Raw genomic sequence first — 15345 nt, forward strand, 5'->3', positions numbered from 1 at the left:
TTAAGTTTCTTTAACTATTACAGGAAGTTTCTGGTCTTGACAACTTCCTTAAAAAGTCAGCACATGTAAACAAGAAAATTTGGGATCCCAGCTATGGTTGATTGTTGTCCTTCATTCTCAAAGAGGACCAAAATGACATCACTCTGTTGGAATCAAGGTGTACTATGTGTTCAACTGTGGCTGATTAGACCAGTACGAGCTTGAAAGGCTCAGGCACCAGTAGTCCATATGAACATTTGAGTGGAGATGGCTCTACATTTGTGCATTTCATATTTCTTTTGAGCTACTGCAGTTCTGTTTTGCTCATAGACCATAGCACCTTCTTTGATGTAGGCATGCCACACTGGGCAGTCTTGTGCCAGTGTCTCCCATGTCTCCTGGTCGATTCCAAAGTGCTTCAGATTCCAGCTATAGAGTGTCAATAGATTGTGACTAAGTACGTGGACATTCTGCTACAGGGAGAGGTTATCCTAAAGGGAATGAGGTGGTAGCATTGGGGTGATTCAATATCATACCATTTAGACAGCTCTTCAAAGAGGGAGGGGAAGGCTCTTCTTGAGAGAACCTCAGACTAAGAAGAGCTCATTTTCAACTTTTACCAAAAACTTAGCATGAAACTTTGGCCTTTTTATCTTAACCTTTCTAAAGTTTATTCTTCTTTTGTAGGAAAAATAACCTTCTTTCCAACCTTTACCTGACATTGTACAATGAGGCGCAGCATGGAGAGTTTTTCTTACCAGATATGGAAGGTAATATAAGTGGTTCCCTACCTAGAAGTAGATTTCCTAAAGAGGATGTACACTTTGAGGAAGGCTTTCTTTGCAGTGGGATGTCTCTTCCATTTGTCATTTGTGGTTAATGAGTCATTTCAGTTGTGTCCAATTCTGTGTGAAGCCATTTGGAGTTTTCTTGGCATAGACACTGGAGTGATTTGCCATTTCCTTCTGCAGCTCATTTGACAGATGAGGAATTGAGGCAAACAGGGTTAAGTGACTTGCCTAGGGTCACATAGCTAGTAAATGTCTGAGGCTGGATTTGAACTCAGGTCCTCCTGACTCCAGGGCTGGCACTCTATCCTATCTACTTCAGTGCCTCAATGCCCTTCTATTTATCATACTGGATTATATATGATGTATTAGCCATGTGGGGTAGGTAGGTGGCACTATGGATAGCGTGCTGGGCTTGGAGTCAGGAAGACTCATCTTCATGAGTTCAAATCTGGCCTCAGACAATAGCTGTATGACCCTGGGCAAGTCACTTAATCCTCTTGGCCTCAGTTTTCTCATCTGTAAAATGAACTGGAGAAGGAAATGGCAAACCATTTCAGTATCTCTGCCAAGAAAGCTCCAAATGGGGTCACAGAGAGTTGGACATGACTGAAAAACAACTTAACAAAAATAACAAAATTAGTAATGTATTAATATCAGTAAATATTCCCCATTATGGCAAAATTGGGGGTTACATATAAGGACAGCAGATCAGTTTCATCCCTGAGTTTCTTTATTGTCATGATAAGACACAATATAGTTGTTTTATATATACTGTTAGGAATTAAGGCCATGAATAGCAGTGTAATGAGCTTCTCTGTGAGTTTGCCCATAACTAATCATAAAGAAAGACTGAATGGAGTAAGGCAGTATTTCTCAAACTGTACTGCAAGAAACCTTAAAATACCTTGAGAGTTTGTGGGGTTTTAAAAAAATGAACTTACATAGTGTGTTAATAAACATTGAGATAGTAATTTTGGAGCATTTTACTGCAATTTTTACTGTCAAAAGTTTTATTTGAACAAAAGAGCTCTATCACTTGGAAAAATTCGGGAACCATTGGAGTACTTGTATGGTTAAAAAAATTAAAAGCACGGGATAAGGAGACTTAAAACCTTATATTCTAGTTCATATCTCTTAGTTCTTTCAGTACTCTAGAATTTAGCTGACCTTGGCCAGGTGACTTGAATTCTCTCTCTTTATCCACAAAACCAAACAAACAAACAAACAAAAAACTCCCTCAGATTTAGGCTTCATATATAAAGAAGAACTTCCTAATATGGTTATAGCTATCCAAAAGTGCTATATTATAGCCCTGAATACCATCATGGGAATGGGGCTTGGAGACAAGTTTGTAGCATAGATAGTGTGATAAATAGATGAAGTATTAGGTAGATAGATGAGTTCAAATCCCTTCCTTTTTCCCTCACCCAATGGAGGTCGTCAAGTAAGAACTGTATGACCTTTACGAAATACGTAGAAAGAATTTTTAAAATATATTAATTTTATTTTTCAAGTAACAAGTATTTTTTAAATGAATCCTTCCCTCCCACTATTACCCTGTAGAAAAGATTCTTGGACTAGGTGACTTCTGAGATTCTTTTCAACTTTGAGATTCTCTGATTCTTATCCATCACTGTTCATTCAGGCCCTTATAATAATCTGAAACTCATACAAAATTGGAGACCCTTAATGAGGAATAATCTACTTCAACGGCCCCCTTTCCTAGAAGAGATTTTTGTTAATACTTCACAGGCTACTAGAGATTCTGCTACTGTCAACTTTAAGGATAGGAGACGGGGCAGGGAAGGTAAGCATGCCTAAATTTTTCCTTTGTAACTGGAAAACAAGTATTGTTTAGAAAAAGGCACCCTGGCTTTCATAAGCAATGCCATTCTTATTCCTATTTCTAGGCCTTTGATAAGATCCTTTGCCCTAAATAGGAATCCTCACTTTTCTCTTACTGATCAGGTTTCTAAATCCTTTTTCCCTGAAGCCTTCCTTTACTTTTCCTACCTCCCCATCTCCCTCTCAGGTTATACCTTTTCAGCTCAATTCATCAGGAATATATTAAGCACCTACTATGTACAAGGCTACTAGTGTAGGTACTAGTGATATATAACCAGAGATGAAAAAGTCTCTGCCCTCAGGGAGCTTATATTCTACTAGGAGACAGAACACACAAAAAGATAAGTAAATATGAGATAATTTGAGAAGGAACAGGAGCATTAAAGCAGGAAAGGCTTCCTTCTGAAGTCCAAGAGGCTGCCTCACAGTTTAACACTTAATGATACACTATCTTGTTTTAACTACATGGTAGGCTCCTGAAAGGCAAGGATTTACATATACTCCTTCTGTATCTCTGATAGCAACAGGCCAGTGCCTGGCACATAGTAGGCATGGTAGGCAATAAAAGCTTGTTGAATTGAATAGCAAGCCCTCAATAAATATTTGTGACTGATTGGTAAGTAGGGCATTTGGTTATAAAAATGACTTATTATACATGATGCCTATTGTAATTCCACTGTTCCTTTATTATTCAGGAATTGCTTTCTATCCCAGAAAGAGAAGCCATATTGTATAATGGATAGAAAGCCAGGCTCAGAACTAGGAAAATCTAGGTTCAAAGCTGCCTCTTATAAGTACTGGCTGGGTGACCTTGGGCACTGCTCTAGGCAATTCCTTATGATAGAGGTTCTTAACCTGGGGTCCATGAATTTGTTTTTAATATTCTGACAATTGTATTTCAATATAATTGGTTTCCTTTATGATCCTATGCATTTTATTATATACACTTAAAATATTATTTGGACAGGGAGTGAATAAGTCTCACTTGAAGGTGTCCGTATCACCAAAAAAGGGTAAGACCCCCCTGCTCTGAGATTATAAGTTGCTGAGAAAGTGCCAACCTGCATTGATAGAGGGAATTTTCTCTTCTGTGAGTTCCCTATACTAATGAACCCCTAGGTTTATGCTGTGGATAACAAAATATGAACTACGGAAGACTTCTGACCACTGTGTGAGGTGATGCTTCACAAGTCCTGAGAGGTAGATTGAATTTTAGCATTGATAGAGGGAGAAATAACAGCTCTTTGTTTTTAAAAACCTATAATAACTTTGCTTCCCCAGAAACTTGGTTTGGTGATCCGGGCTACAGGTGAAATATTTTCTTGGAAGTGGTATTGAAAGTTCTCATAAAATTTTGACTTGAAAGATGTTAAGTGACTTGCCCAGGATCACACACCTAGTTAAGTGTCTGAGAGAATTTGAACTCAAATCTTCTTGACTCCTATCTATATTATGCCACCTAGCTGCCTCCAAGTCCTATTTCCATGATTGGTATTCAAGGCTAGAATATAACAATTTGACTCAAATTAGGTGGGTACACAAAGGATTTGTGATTTTGTTAGGATAAGGAATTCCCTTGGGTAATTGCCTGAAGCAACTTGAGAGCAAGTGCAAAATGAGTGAATAGTCTTCATTTGGGTGGTTGGTCAGGGACTAGGAAAGGGCTTAGTTGGATTTTGCAAATGCCTAAATGGTTGCAGAAAAGTGTTCAGCCTCATCTGCCTTCTCCTAAGGAACTGTGCCAATCCCTTAAGAATCCCATAGCTTGTAGCCCTATGATGTGTGTATATGGGTCACTGCTTCCAGATGAACTTCCTTCTACTTGCATGGACCATGAACTCAATTTAAGCAGGTGATTTAGGAGGGAACTTTTTTTCTCCACTCCTATCTATAGGCTGTGTGGTTGTTCTCTCAGGAGCTGGAGGAAGAGAATAAGGATTTTTGTTATACAGACTTTTTTTTTTAAACGGTGCTGATTATAATAAGAGTTAGCCATTCTCTGACTATACAGGAATTGCTTCCATTATATAGTTTGGGGTATGTGTTGCACTATATGTATATTTCAGGGAGGGCTCTTTTATTATGCCCTGACCATATTAACTGAATGTTTTGCCATATGCTTCTTTACATTTATTCAGCACTCAATAAAGCCTGTAAAATTTTCAGTAACATCCGAAATGGTAAGATTTATGTGAATGATGTGCTGCTGACCCTACATGCCTTAAAGATTTCTATGAGTGATGGAGAATTGCATCAGGCATTGAAATGTGTTTATGTTGATGGTAAGTTCTTCTATTACTAGTCATTAGGAGTCAAGCCAGTTGTAAGGACTTATAAGTGTGGATCTAAGTTTCAGAATGATCCCTGTTATTCATTTAAGAAATAAAACAGCTGAGTCTTTAAAACATAATATTATGAAAATCATGTTCTTTCCTATGAAAATAAAAAACTGTTTATGCTGTAGACCTTATTATTAGTGCTAACTTCCATGGACAACTATGATGTCTCAAAGGAACAAAGGCTAGTGTTAGGATTATATGTTTAGACATGGAAGAGGTCATTAACAATAATAACAGCTAACATTTATATAGTGCTTTAGGGTTTGCAAAGAACTTTACAATTATTACTATATTTTCTCCTTTCAAACACCCTGGGAATTGTATGTGAACTGACTGCTTTGGAAAAGGGTAATAAACAAGCTGGCATAAATACTCAGAATCACCTTTGTCAAGTTATCTCAGTCTTCTTTATTACCTTTTCCCAAAGAAGTCAGTTAATAAGCATTTATTAAGCACCTGCTGTGTACAAGACACTGTGCTAAGCACTGGTGATACATAGAAAAATAGAAATGAGTCTCTGCTTTCAAGGAGCTCACAGTCTAGTGGGGGAGACAACATGCAAACAACTATGTACAAATTATACATGCATGAATGCATACATCCATACATATATCTATATATATGCGTATTGTGTCATGTCTGACTCTTTGTGACACGACCTCATTTGGGGTTTTCTTGGCAAAGATACTGGAGTGATGGTTTGCCATTTCCTACTCCAGATCATTTTACAGGTGAGGAAACAGGCAAACTTAAGTGACTTGCCGAAGGTCATACAGCTAGTAAGTGTCTGAGGCTACATTTGAACTCAGGTCTTCCTGACTCTAGACCTGCCACTGTATCCACTGTGCCACCTCGTTGCCTCCCTCCCCACCCCAACCCCCGTTTCTGTGTCTGTCTCTTCTCTTTCTTCCTATGTATGTAGATATAGGTCTAGATAGATATCTATGTCAAAATATCTATATAGATAGAGTGCTAGAGATATAGATGTATAGATTCCTCTACCTATATATAGATGTATAAATACATATCTTTATATAAATGTGTATGCATGCATGTATATACATGTATATATGTATGCACATATATACACACATAGATATAGATATAGAGGTATAGAGATATATAGATTTCTCTTCCTATATAGATATAGGTATGCATTTATGTATATGTATACACATATATGATATACATATGCATGTACATATACATATATACACAGAGGATAAACTGGGGGTAATCAACAGAGGGAAGGCCCTGGAATTAAAGGGGACTGGCAAAGATTTCTTGGAGAAGATGAAACTTTAGCTGAGATTTGTAGGAAGCCAGGGAAGCCAGGAGGAGGAGATGAGCGGCAAGAGCATTCTAGGCATGGCAGACAGGCAGTGAAAATGTACTACGTCAGGCAATGGAATGTTGTGTTTGAAGAATAGCAAAGAGACCTGTGTCACTGGAACACAGGGTACATGGTGGGGAGTGAGGTGTAAGAAGACTGGAAACAAAGGAGGGGATCAAGTTATGAAGGACTTTAACAGCCAAACAGGATTTTATATTTGAATCTGGAAGTAATAGGGAGTCACTGGAGTTTGTTGAATGGGGGTTGGGTGATGTGATCAGACCTGCACTTAAGGAAGATAAATAAGGAGGAGGCCAACGAGCAGGCTATTGCAATAGTCTAGGCAAGAGCTCATGATGGCTTGTAAAGGTGGGAGGCAGTGTCGGTGGAGAGAAGAGTATAACAGAGATGTTGCAAAGATAAATATGAGAGATCAGCTAGTTCATCATTCAGTCCCTCTAGCCACCTTGCTTTCTCTGTTATTTCCTCATTTCCTAAAATCACATGTGTTGTGCCTACCTCATAAAGTCGTTGTGATGATCAAATGAAAAAAAAAGTACATAAAAGTAGTTTGGAAACTATAGAACAGATATGAGATGGTGGTCTTGATTATAGGTCCTTAACTGTGTGTGGCATTGAGATGGGTTTTATACCCCAAAGGAACTTCATAGACCTGGCCCCTTGACTTCTGGAAGGCAACAGTGTGAGAAAGATACACTAATGTAGAAACACAAGATAGATAACTGAATAATACAACAGATTACTGAATAAAAACATTAAAATGAGGCATGAATAATAAATGGTAAAGGAAAATTATTTTTGAGCTGGATGCATTGTTTTCTTTGACATTCACTCTATCCAAATTTATTATCAAATCTGGATCTTGGTGACAATTATTTGCCAGCTTTCCAGTAATTTAATCACAGTTTTAGAGGACATTGAGTTCAATCTCAAGGAGTTCAGTATCTATCTCACAAGTTTCCTTTCCACTTCAGTTCCTGTTTTGAAACTAGCGATATGTCTGTCATTCAATATGTCTGTCATTTTCTCTTAAATCCCCCAACCCCCAGTGCCTCAGTTTTTTCTATCGTGAATTATCTTTGTATATTTTAAATCAGATATCCCTGGGCATCTCAAAATCAACATGTCTCAAATAGAACTTACTACTTTTCCCCTTATTCATTCCTCTTTTCCAAATTTCCCTAATATTTTTTGTCAAGGGGTACCATGATCCTTTTAGCCACCCAGCTTTACAACCTTTGTGTTGTCCTTGATGCCTCATTCTTTTTGATTCCACATATCCACTCAGTTGCCAAATCTTGCTTCTGCCTCTACAATATCTCTCTCATCTTTCACTTTGTCTCTATTCACATGGTTACCACCTTTGGTCAAGCATCCCCTTTAGTCTAATAGTCCTATTTAAATAATTCATTAATTATTCTCTCTGCCTCAAGTCTCTGCTTGCTCTAATTTATTCCCCACACAGCTGCTAAAGTGATTTTCCTTAGTACAGGTCTGATCATGTTGCTCTCCCCTAAACTCCAGGGGTTCCCTTTTGCTTTTAGAATCAAATAAAGACACTTCTGTTAGGCATTTAACATCCATCACAATCCGGTCTTGCCATTCGTAGTCCTGGCCCTGGACTACTTTTCCAACTTTTATGCACTGTCCCATCCAGTCAGACTGGCTTTCTTACTATTCCTCACACATGGCACTCTAACTTCTGAATCTGTACATTTACATTGGCCTTGATCCCTATGGCTGGAAGCTGTCCCTCACCTTAGACCTTCTTACACTCCCTAGCTTCCTTCAAAGCTCAGCTCAAGCAATCTTTTCTACATGAAGCCCTTCCTGATACCTGCTAGTGACTAATGTCTTCTTATCACCCCACTCCCTGCCCAAGTGACATTGTATTTCTTTTGTCTTACCCACTAGAACATAAACTCCTTGAGGGCAGGGACTATTTCATTTGTCTTTGCGTCCTCAGCATTTAGCACTGCACCTAGTACATCGGTCCATAACATGCTTGTTGACTGAGTAGAACTCTTTTCTTTTTTGGCACATAGTAAACAGTTGATAGAGCATGCACTTTTTTATAGAGTGGGGTGGTTTAATTTTTATATTATCAGTTGTCTCTTTGAATTTTTTAATTGCCTTAGATCACATGCAAACCAAATGACTTTTGCTGACAGCTCTATTTCTCTCTGCTTCTCAACTATTCTTTGCAGTAAATGGCATGCTGGATTTTTCAAAATTCATGGAGATTTTGAATGACAGAGGTTCCTTCTCTCAAGACCCAGGTAAACAAGAACTTTTTTTCAAAATCATAACAAAAAAGAGAATTGATGCTTAGTGTGACAAATTTTTGGCGAGGCTTAAGAATTTAGATTTCTTCCATGTCTCCTAACTACTTATTCAGATAATCTAGATTGAATAAAATTTAAAATGTGTGCCACTTCTCTTTCCAGTCCACCTAGTGTTCTGATGACAGATTAGTTTTATCTAAAAATCATTTTTGACTGTCCAAAGATAATGATTAAGCACTTATTGTGTCCCAGGCACTATACCAAGCACTAGGAATGCAAAAACAGAACAACAGTCCTTGCCCTCATGGAGCTTAATTTCTAGTGAGGAAGTTGAAAAGGAAATTTGGGGGAAGGAGAAGGCATCTAGCACAGTGGCATGATGGAGAAAGTCTGAATGGAGTTCAGTCTAGAGAGGCATAGAGACATGACTGGTCTTAAACCTTCCTTAAATGGAGGTTCAGAGAGGACCTATCCATTCAGAGGGTACTTCCAATATGCAAATTCCAGAGCTAAAGTGAGCCCCCGAGATGAGGAGGTTTCTGGGATATAGTAGACAAAATCCACAGTACAGCCCAGAAGGGAATAAGGTCCTCAGAGGATGGCTGACTGTTTTTCTCCCCTCAATTCAAAACATTATTTTAATAATGTGGCCCAGCTGTACTAAAGAACTGATATTGGCTCCCTAGTACTGAATTCAACAAATCCAAACTCCTATGCTTAGATTTCAAAGTCCTTACCTCCATCAGGATGGTCTCACTTTATCTGTAATCCCAATTCAGAAAACATTAGGTATCTAATATGTGCATATCACTGTACATCTTTGGTTATAGTCTGCCTGCCTGGGTTTCCTACATAGTACTTTCCAAGAACTCCAGGTATTCTATCTATCCTGGCTTCTGTTTGCCTGCTTGGGTTTCTGATTTGCTGTGCTACACTTTGCCTTTGTGACCTGTGTGCATCAGAAGTCTCCGAGTTACTTGGCTGGTTCCTAACCCAAGCCAACACTCCTCACCACGATGCATATTCCCTGTGTGTACTGATACCGCTTCATGCTGTCCCTATGTTTTTCTACTTTCTGTAGTATTCTAGTCATCATGCCCTAAACTTGAGAGAGTGTAGGTCTTTAGTTACTTGGGACATTGCCTAGATCTCCCTTTGTTGAGGGCTACCAACCCCACTTTTGTGTTCTTTAGCACATCTTTGATCATTTTGAAGCAGCCTGCCAAGATGATATCCTAATTATTTTTTATAAATCTTTGGAACATTGGTTATTCAATCTCTCAATATCTCTAAGAATATGACCTCTATATAGAAATAGAAAAATTCACTTTTGACTTGGAAGAAATTGAATTCTTTGGGTGCCAGAGCTAGTAAGGCAGCTACCATTATCAATTAGACATCATTCATAGATTATTGAGAGGTACAGCCATTCCTGGAGTTCACCAACTTCTGTGAAATATTCCTTGAGTTTCTCCTACATATTTTTGCTGATCACTGTGCTAATCACAGAACTAGGTTTACTAGAAAAATTGATCATTTTTAGGATCTAACCTCACCACATAGTAGGCACTTAATGAATATTTATTGCCTGACTGACCTGGTCCTTGCCACTGCATTACAATAATTTTTTTCCTTTTGGATTAACTCACTTTCAGATTCCATACAGGGGTTGCCCCCTTTCCCCGAGCCTTCAGCTTCATGTCTGCACTCTCTCTCAGAAGATGACCTAACCTCCTACCTTACTGAGAATATTAAGTTTGTACATCATAAATTCCCGTTCCTTGTATATAACATATCATCTTCTACCCCTTTGCCTTTGCACAATTGGTCTTCCTTCATGGTTGAAATATTTCTTTGCCTTGTCCCCTAATCCTCCCAATCACTCTTGTTTTCCTTGCTCTCAAATCCCCTAAACATGTGTGAAATCCAAGCTTTTTAAATGTTATGCTTCGGGAATCAGCTGCCTTACTGTTACTACATATTTTAGCTACTAACTGCAGACAATATCAAAGTTGGAAAGGATTTAAATAAAAGATTTTAAAAAGTCTTGTTGGATTGAGCATTAGCGATGGGGCCAGAATTTGATCAAACATCTATTTGCAGGTGAATTTTTAGAAAAACCCCTATGTAGGTTTTTTAATTGAAAGTTTCTTAATACAAAACCAGCCACTTCACCAAGAGAAGGTATTGATTCTCAGAAGGCAATAACCTGCCTTTCCTTGATTCATGATTTTGCAGCATTCCAGGAAGCATACCAAATTTTCAGTAAGATTAAAGGAGGCCGAGTTGAAGTTGAAGATATACTTCCTCTTCTGAAAATCTTGGGAGTCTCTGTAATTTTTAGTATTTTCCAGGAAGTGATGAATTACTTGTCTCATGATGGTGAGTGTTTGAATTCTCAGTGTGTTTTTATAATTAAATTTTGATTACTTAGTCTATTTATTATCCTTTGCTTTTGAAACAGCTGGGCCTCTAGAAACTCTGAGATCTCTGGTTCTGGAGCCTCTTGCTACTTTTGCCAAGTTTGGTGTGGTTATATGCATATAGTGACCCAAATCCCCATCCATTGTAACATTTACCATGATGCTCAATAGCAAAAACATTGAATTAAGACATAAAAACACCAAAGGAAATAATGAAAATCCACAGTATCACACTCTGTCCTCATGCCCAAATGGATGCAATCACCTATACCTTCCTAGATGGGAAATAATATAGATAATGCCTTAGGGGATGGAGAAAATATCCTTCTGGTGGCTGGGCAGAGAGGTTACAAAAGCCCAATTGTTTTCTGGTATTCTCTTAGCATAATGTTAGTAGCTAGTATGGAGGTAAGCTTACCTCTCAGGGAAGTCCAGAATCCCAAAAAGCTGCTTGCCTTGGCTGTAGCACCCTACATTAGTGGGCCTCCTGAGCTCTGGAACACCATAGTAGTACCACTTTCCATACTTCTCCTCAGCTTTCCTTTCCTTCTCTTCTCACTTCTATTTCTTACAGCTGCTCAAAAGTACCTTAGGACTCCCCTTTCTGTGCAGAACCTCTCTTTCCCTCAAACCACATACTTGTGTCTTTTTTGATACCTAATATGCCCAAATGCAACCCTAGCATCTAGGTGCAAGGCCCCACTTGAGAATCCAGTGCCCTTCACCCTTGTCACTCTGGGTGTCTAAAGCTATGTTGGGGAATTCCCGTTAAGGGAACGCTGCCCCTATTTATTACTTTCTTTTTTTCTTTCTGATCTCAGGCTTTGTACTTGACAGGAGAAACAACAAATTGTCATTTTGCTATTTGTAAGCAACTTTTGCAAAAAGGTTCAGCTGCTTAAAGGAAGCATGAAATTTTTTGTTAATAATTTTTCTGAATTATTTCTGTGTTTTATTTTTCTACCTTACTATATATCTCTTTCCCAGGAGACCACTGGTTATTAAAATTACTTGTATCTTGATGGAACATCTATATGTAGTACCTTTGTGGTTCAGGAGAGTGTGGTGTGGAGGAAATTGCTGCCTGGAAACAGATTTGAAGCAAATAACCAAGGCAGGTCTTCAGGTGCTGTGGATTAATATGGTAGCAGCTGGAGCATAAGGGCAGGGTCTAGAAAAGGCAGCAACTGGGACCTATGGCTTTGTCTGTTAAGCCACTTACAGCAACATATTCCACCTCTCTGAAACCAGCTTCCACATACTGTTCTTGGAAGTAGAACATAAAAGTCTCTTTAATCTTAGATTAGACAGACAGTTAAGTCTTTCTCTAAGATTGCTATTCAGTCTCATCCAACTCTCTGTTACCCCAGTTAGGATTTTCTTGGCAAAGATACTGGAGTGGTTTGCAGTTTCCTTCTCCAGTCCATTTTACAGATGAGGAAACTGAGGCAAACAAGATTAAGTGACTTGCCGAGGGTTACACAGCTAGTAAGTGTCTGAGGCCAAATTTGAAGTTGGGAAGATGAATCTTCTTCACTCCAGGCCTGGCACTGTGCCACCTAGTTGTCCTTTCTTTAGGGTAGAACTCAGCTTTCTACTTCCATTCCTTTCTTCTTCCAGGACATTAGGAGTTAAGTAAATACTGAGTCATTAACTGACTGGCTTTTTTGCCTCTCTTATCCAAGAATGCATTTTTCATGTATTTCTGCTGGCTTTCTCCCTTGTTCTACTGTTCTTAATTCTGTCTTCATTATTAGTTTTAAATTATAGCAATGTTTAGAAATGATTATGTTTGGAATTTATTTGTAATATTTTAAAGTCACATCTTAAATTTTTGACAGTAATGGTCTCAGAGGGTGAAAACTGGGCTGACATTTACATGTAATGAGTTACATATGGAATACTTGGTAAAATCCGAGTTGGTGTTCAGTCAGTGATTCTCAATCCTGAGTATCTTCTTAGGTGCCTATGAACATGTGCCTTCCTGTAACTCTCTTAAATTGATAAAGAAAAGGACTTTTCTTCTAGGGGATGTTTAATCAGTATCTGAACCTTTTCTTTTTTTAATTGTAGATAATGAAACGGTGGATTTCAGAGATTTTCTATTTTCTTTGGGGGATTTACAGCAACAATATGAGGATGTTGGTAAGGAAGATTTTGTCTGACATAGAAATTGATTTCAAATGTGAATACAACTTTAATGGCACATTTTAGTGATTTTTTTGTGCAAATTTTTTTTTCCTAAACCCTTTCTCCTCTAAATCATGGACTAAAAAAATGGACTGAAAATATAAACACACTCCAATGAATACTGAGCACATTGGAATGATTACTTTATATTTTTACCATTTAGCCTTCTCTTTAAAAAAGCCAGAATAAATGAATTCATATTCAGCTCATGAGTTACTCTGATATTTAAATTTGGGAGGGGGTCATATTTGTTCTTAGCCAATTTTTAGCAAGTCATTCCTTATCCTGTTGTTGTTGTTATTTGCTTTTTTCTACCTCTTTTTGCCTTATAATTCAATAAATCACAGAATTATAATATTTTAGAGGGTTGGTCATCTAGTCTAACCCATATGAAAAGAATTCCTACTATAACATACCTGACAAGTGGTGACCCAACTTCTACTTGAACACCTTCAAAGAAGGTTATCCCTCTACCATCTCTAGGTAGCCCATCCCACTTTTGGATAACTCTAATTATTAGATAGTTTTTCCTGACATCAAGCCTAAACTTGCCTCTTAGCAACTTCTACCATCACTTATGGCTCCAAACAGAATGTGTCTAATCTCCCCTCTCTATGACTGCTCTTCAAATACTTGAAAGAGTGAAAGGGAAGGGGTTTCCTTCCCAACCCCACTCCAGATTTTCTCTTCAGGCTAAACATTCCCATTGGTTCAACCAATCCATATATGGAATGAACTTAAGGTATGTCACCACCCTGTTATCTTCCTCTAGACTCTCTCAGCTTATCAATGTCTTTATTAAACCATGGTGCACCAACACTGAACACAATAGTCCATTCATGATGTCTGATGAGCCAAGATTATAGTGGGGCTGTCACTTCCCTATGCTTAGTAGCTAGCAGTTAAATGGTGTAGTGAACTCCTGGGTTTGGAGTCAGGAAGACTCATCTTTATGAGTTTGAATCTGGCCTCAGACACTTACTAGCTGTGTGATACTGGGGAAGTCACTTAGCCCTGTTTGCCTCAGTCTCCTCATCTATAAAATAAGCTGGAGAAGGAAATGACAAACCACTCCAGTATCTTTTCCAAGAAAACCCAAGAAGGGTCACAAAGTGTTGTACATGACTGAAAAATGACTAAATTAAACATGAATTCAATGAACCTGCTCTCCTTTCTTTTTCATTGAAGTCTTATTTTTATATTTCATCACGGTATGGAAGTGACCCTAAATTATTAAAGGTTATGTCAATGGCATTTACGCTTTGAACAGGGCGTACCAACCATCTACTGCTCCACTTAGTTGGCAGCTGGGCGTACTGGACAGGCTTTGAGTATGGGCCTCGTAGAGGACCCCCTATTTGTTGCCTGAGGGTCAGCATAGTTAAATTTGGGAGAGACTCATCAGTAGGTTGTTAGCAAGTGATGAATTTCTTATTTTTGCTACAGCTATTGAAGACAAGCCACTCAGTAGTGGAAGAGTTGTGATCTGCATCTTAATGATGCAATTATAGATTATATAAATTATATAATATATTTAAATATATTATATAAATTATATCACATATATTATACATATATGAATAACATATGTATAGTATATAAATTATGGATCCTTGAAACATTGAAATATTCAAAGTATGCTCTAAAGTCTCCAGTATACCGAGTTTGGGTTTGATTTTTATAGACCACAGAGGAGTAAACATAGTTATAGAAGAGAATGAAGAGAGTGGGCTCTCTTAGAAGAAGGAGGCATACTGTTTTCATTGTCCCCAAGGATGTTAGGTAGAATTGGGTTCATTAAAATCACTCTAGATTTAAGAAAGAATTTGCCCATTGTTACTTCAGTATACCTGAAATAACTCTCAATATGTGACCCCAGGTTGTATTAGGTATTTTTATTTGAGGATAATAATATCTAGCATTTATTTAGTGCTTTAAGTTTTACCAAATGCTTTCATATTATTTCATTTGATCCTTGAAACAATCTTATGAAATAGATGCTGTTATCATCCCCATTTTTTGTTCAGTCATTTTTCAGTTGTGTCCAACTCTTTGTGACCCCATTTATTTATTTATTTATTTATTCATTCATTTATTTATTTATTTATTTATTTTTGGCAAAGATACTAGAGTGGTTTG

The 15345-nt window shown here is 37.9% G+C and overlaps 1 protein-coding gene across 1 annotated transcript in view; it reads left to right on the plus strand.

The window, feature by feature from the left end:
• The first annotated feature begins 2459 nt into the window (after nt 1-2459).
• EFCAB13 (EF-hand calcium binding domain 13) overlaps nt 2460-15345 on the plus strand; it is a 180397-nt gene continuing 167511 nt past the window's right edge. The window contains exons 1-5 of the mRNA XM_027872969.1: nt 2460-2577; nt 4754-4897; nt 8516-8587; nt 10832-10975; nt 13090-13161. Coding sequence (XP_027728770.1) covers nt 2460-2577; nt 4754-4897; nt 8516-8587; nt 10832-10975; nt 13090-13161 — 550 coding nt within the window. The remainder of the gene's footprint in view (nt 2578-4753; nt 4898-8515; nt 8588-10831; nt 10976-13089; nt 13162-15345) is intronic.

The sequence above is a fragment of the Vombatus ursinus genome, unplaced genomic scaffold, assembly GCF_900497805.2.
Source record: "Vombatus ursinus unplaced genomic scaffold, bare-nosed wombat genome assembly UNPS02014801.1, whole genome shotgun sequence".
Lineage (NCBI taxonomy): Eukaryota > Metazoa > Chordata > Mammalia > Diprotodontia > Vombatidae > Vombatus > Vombatus ursinus.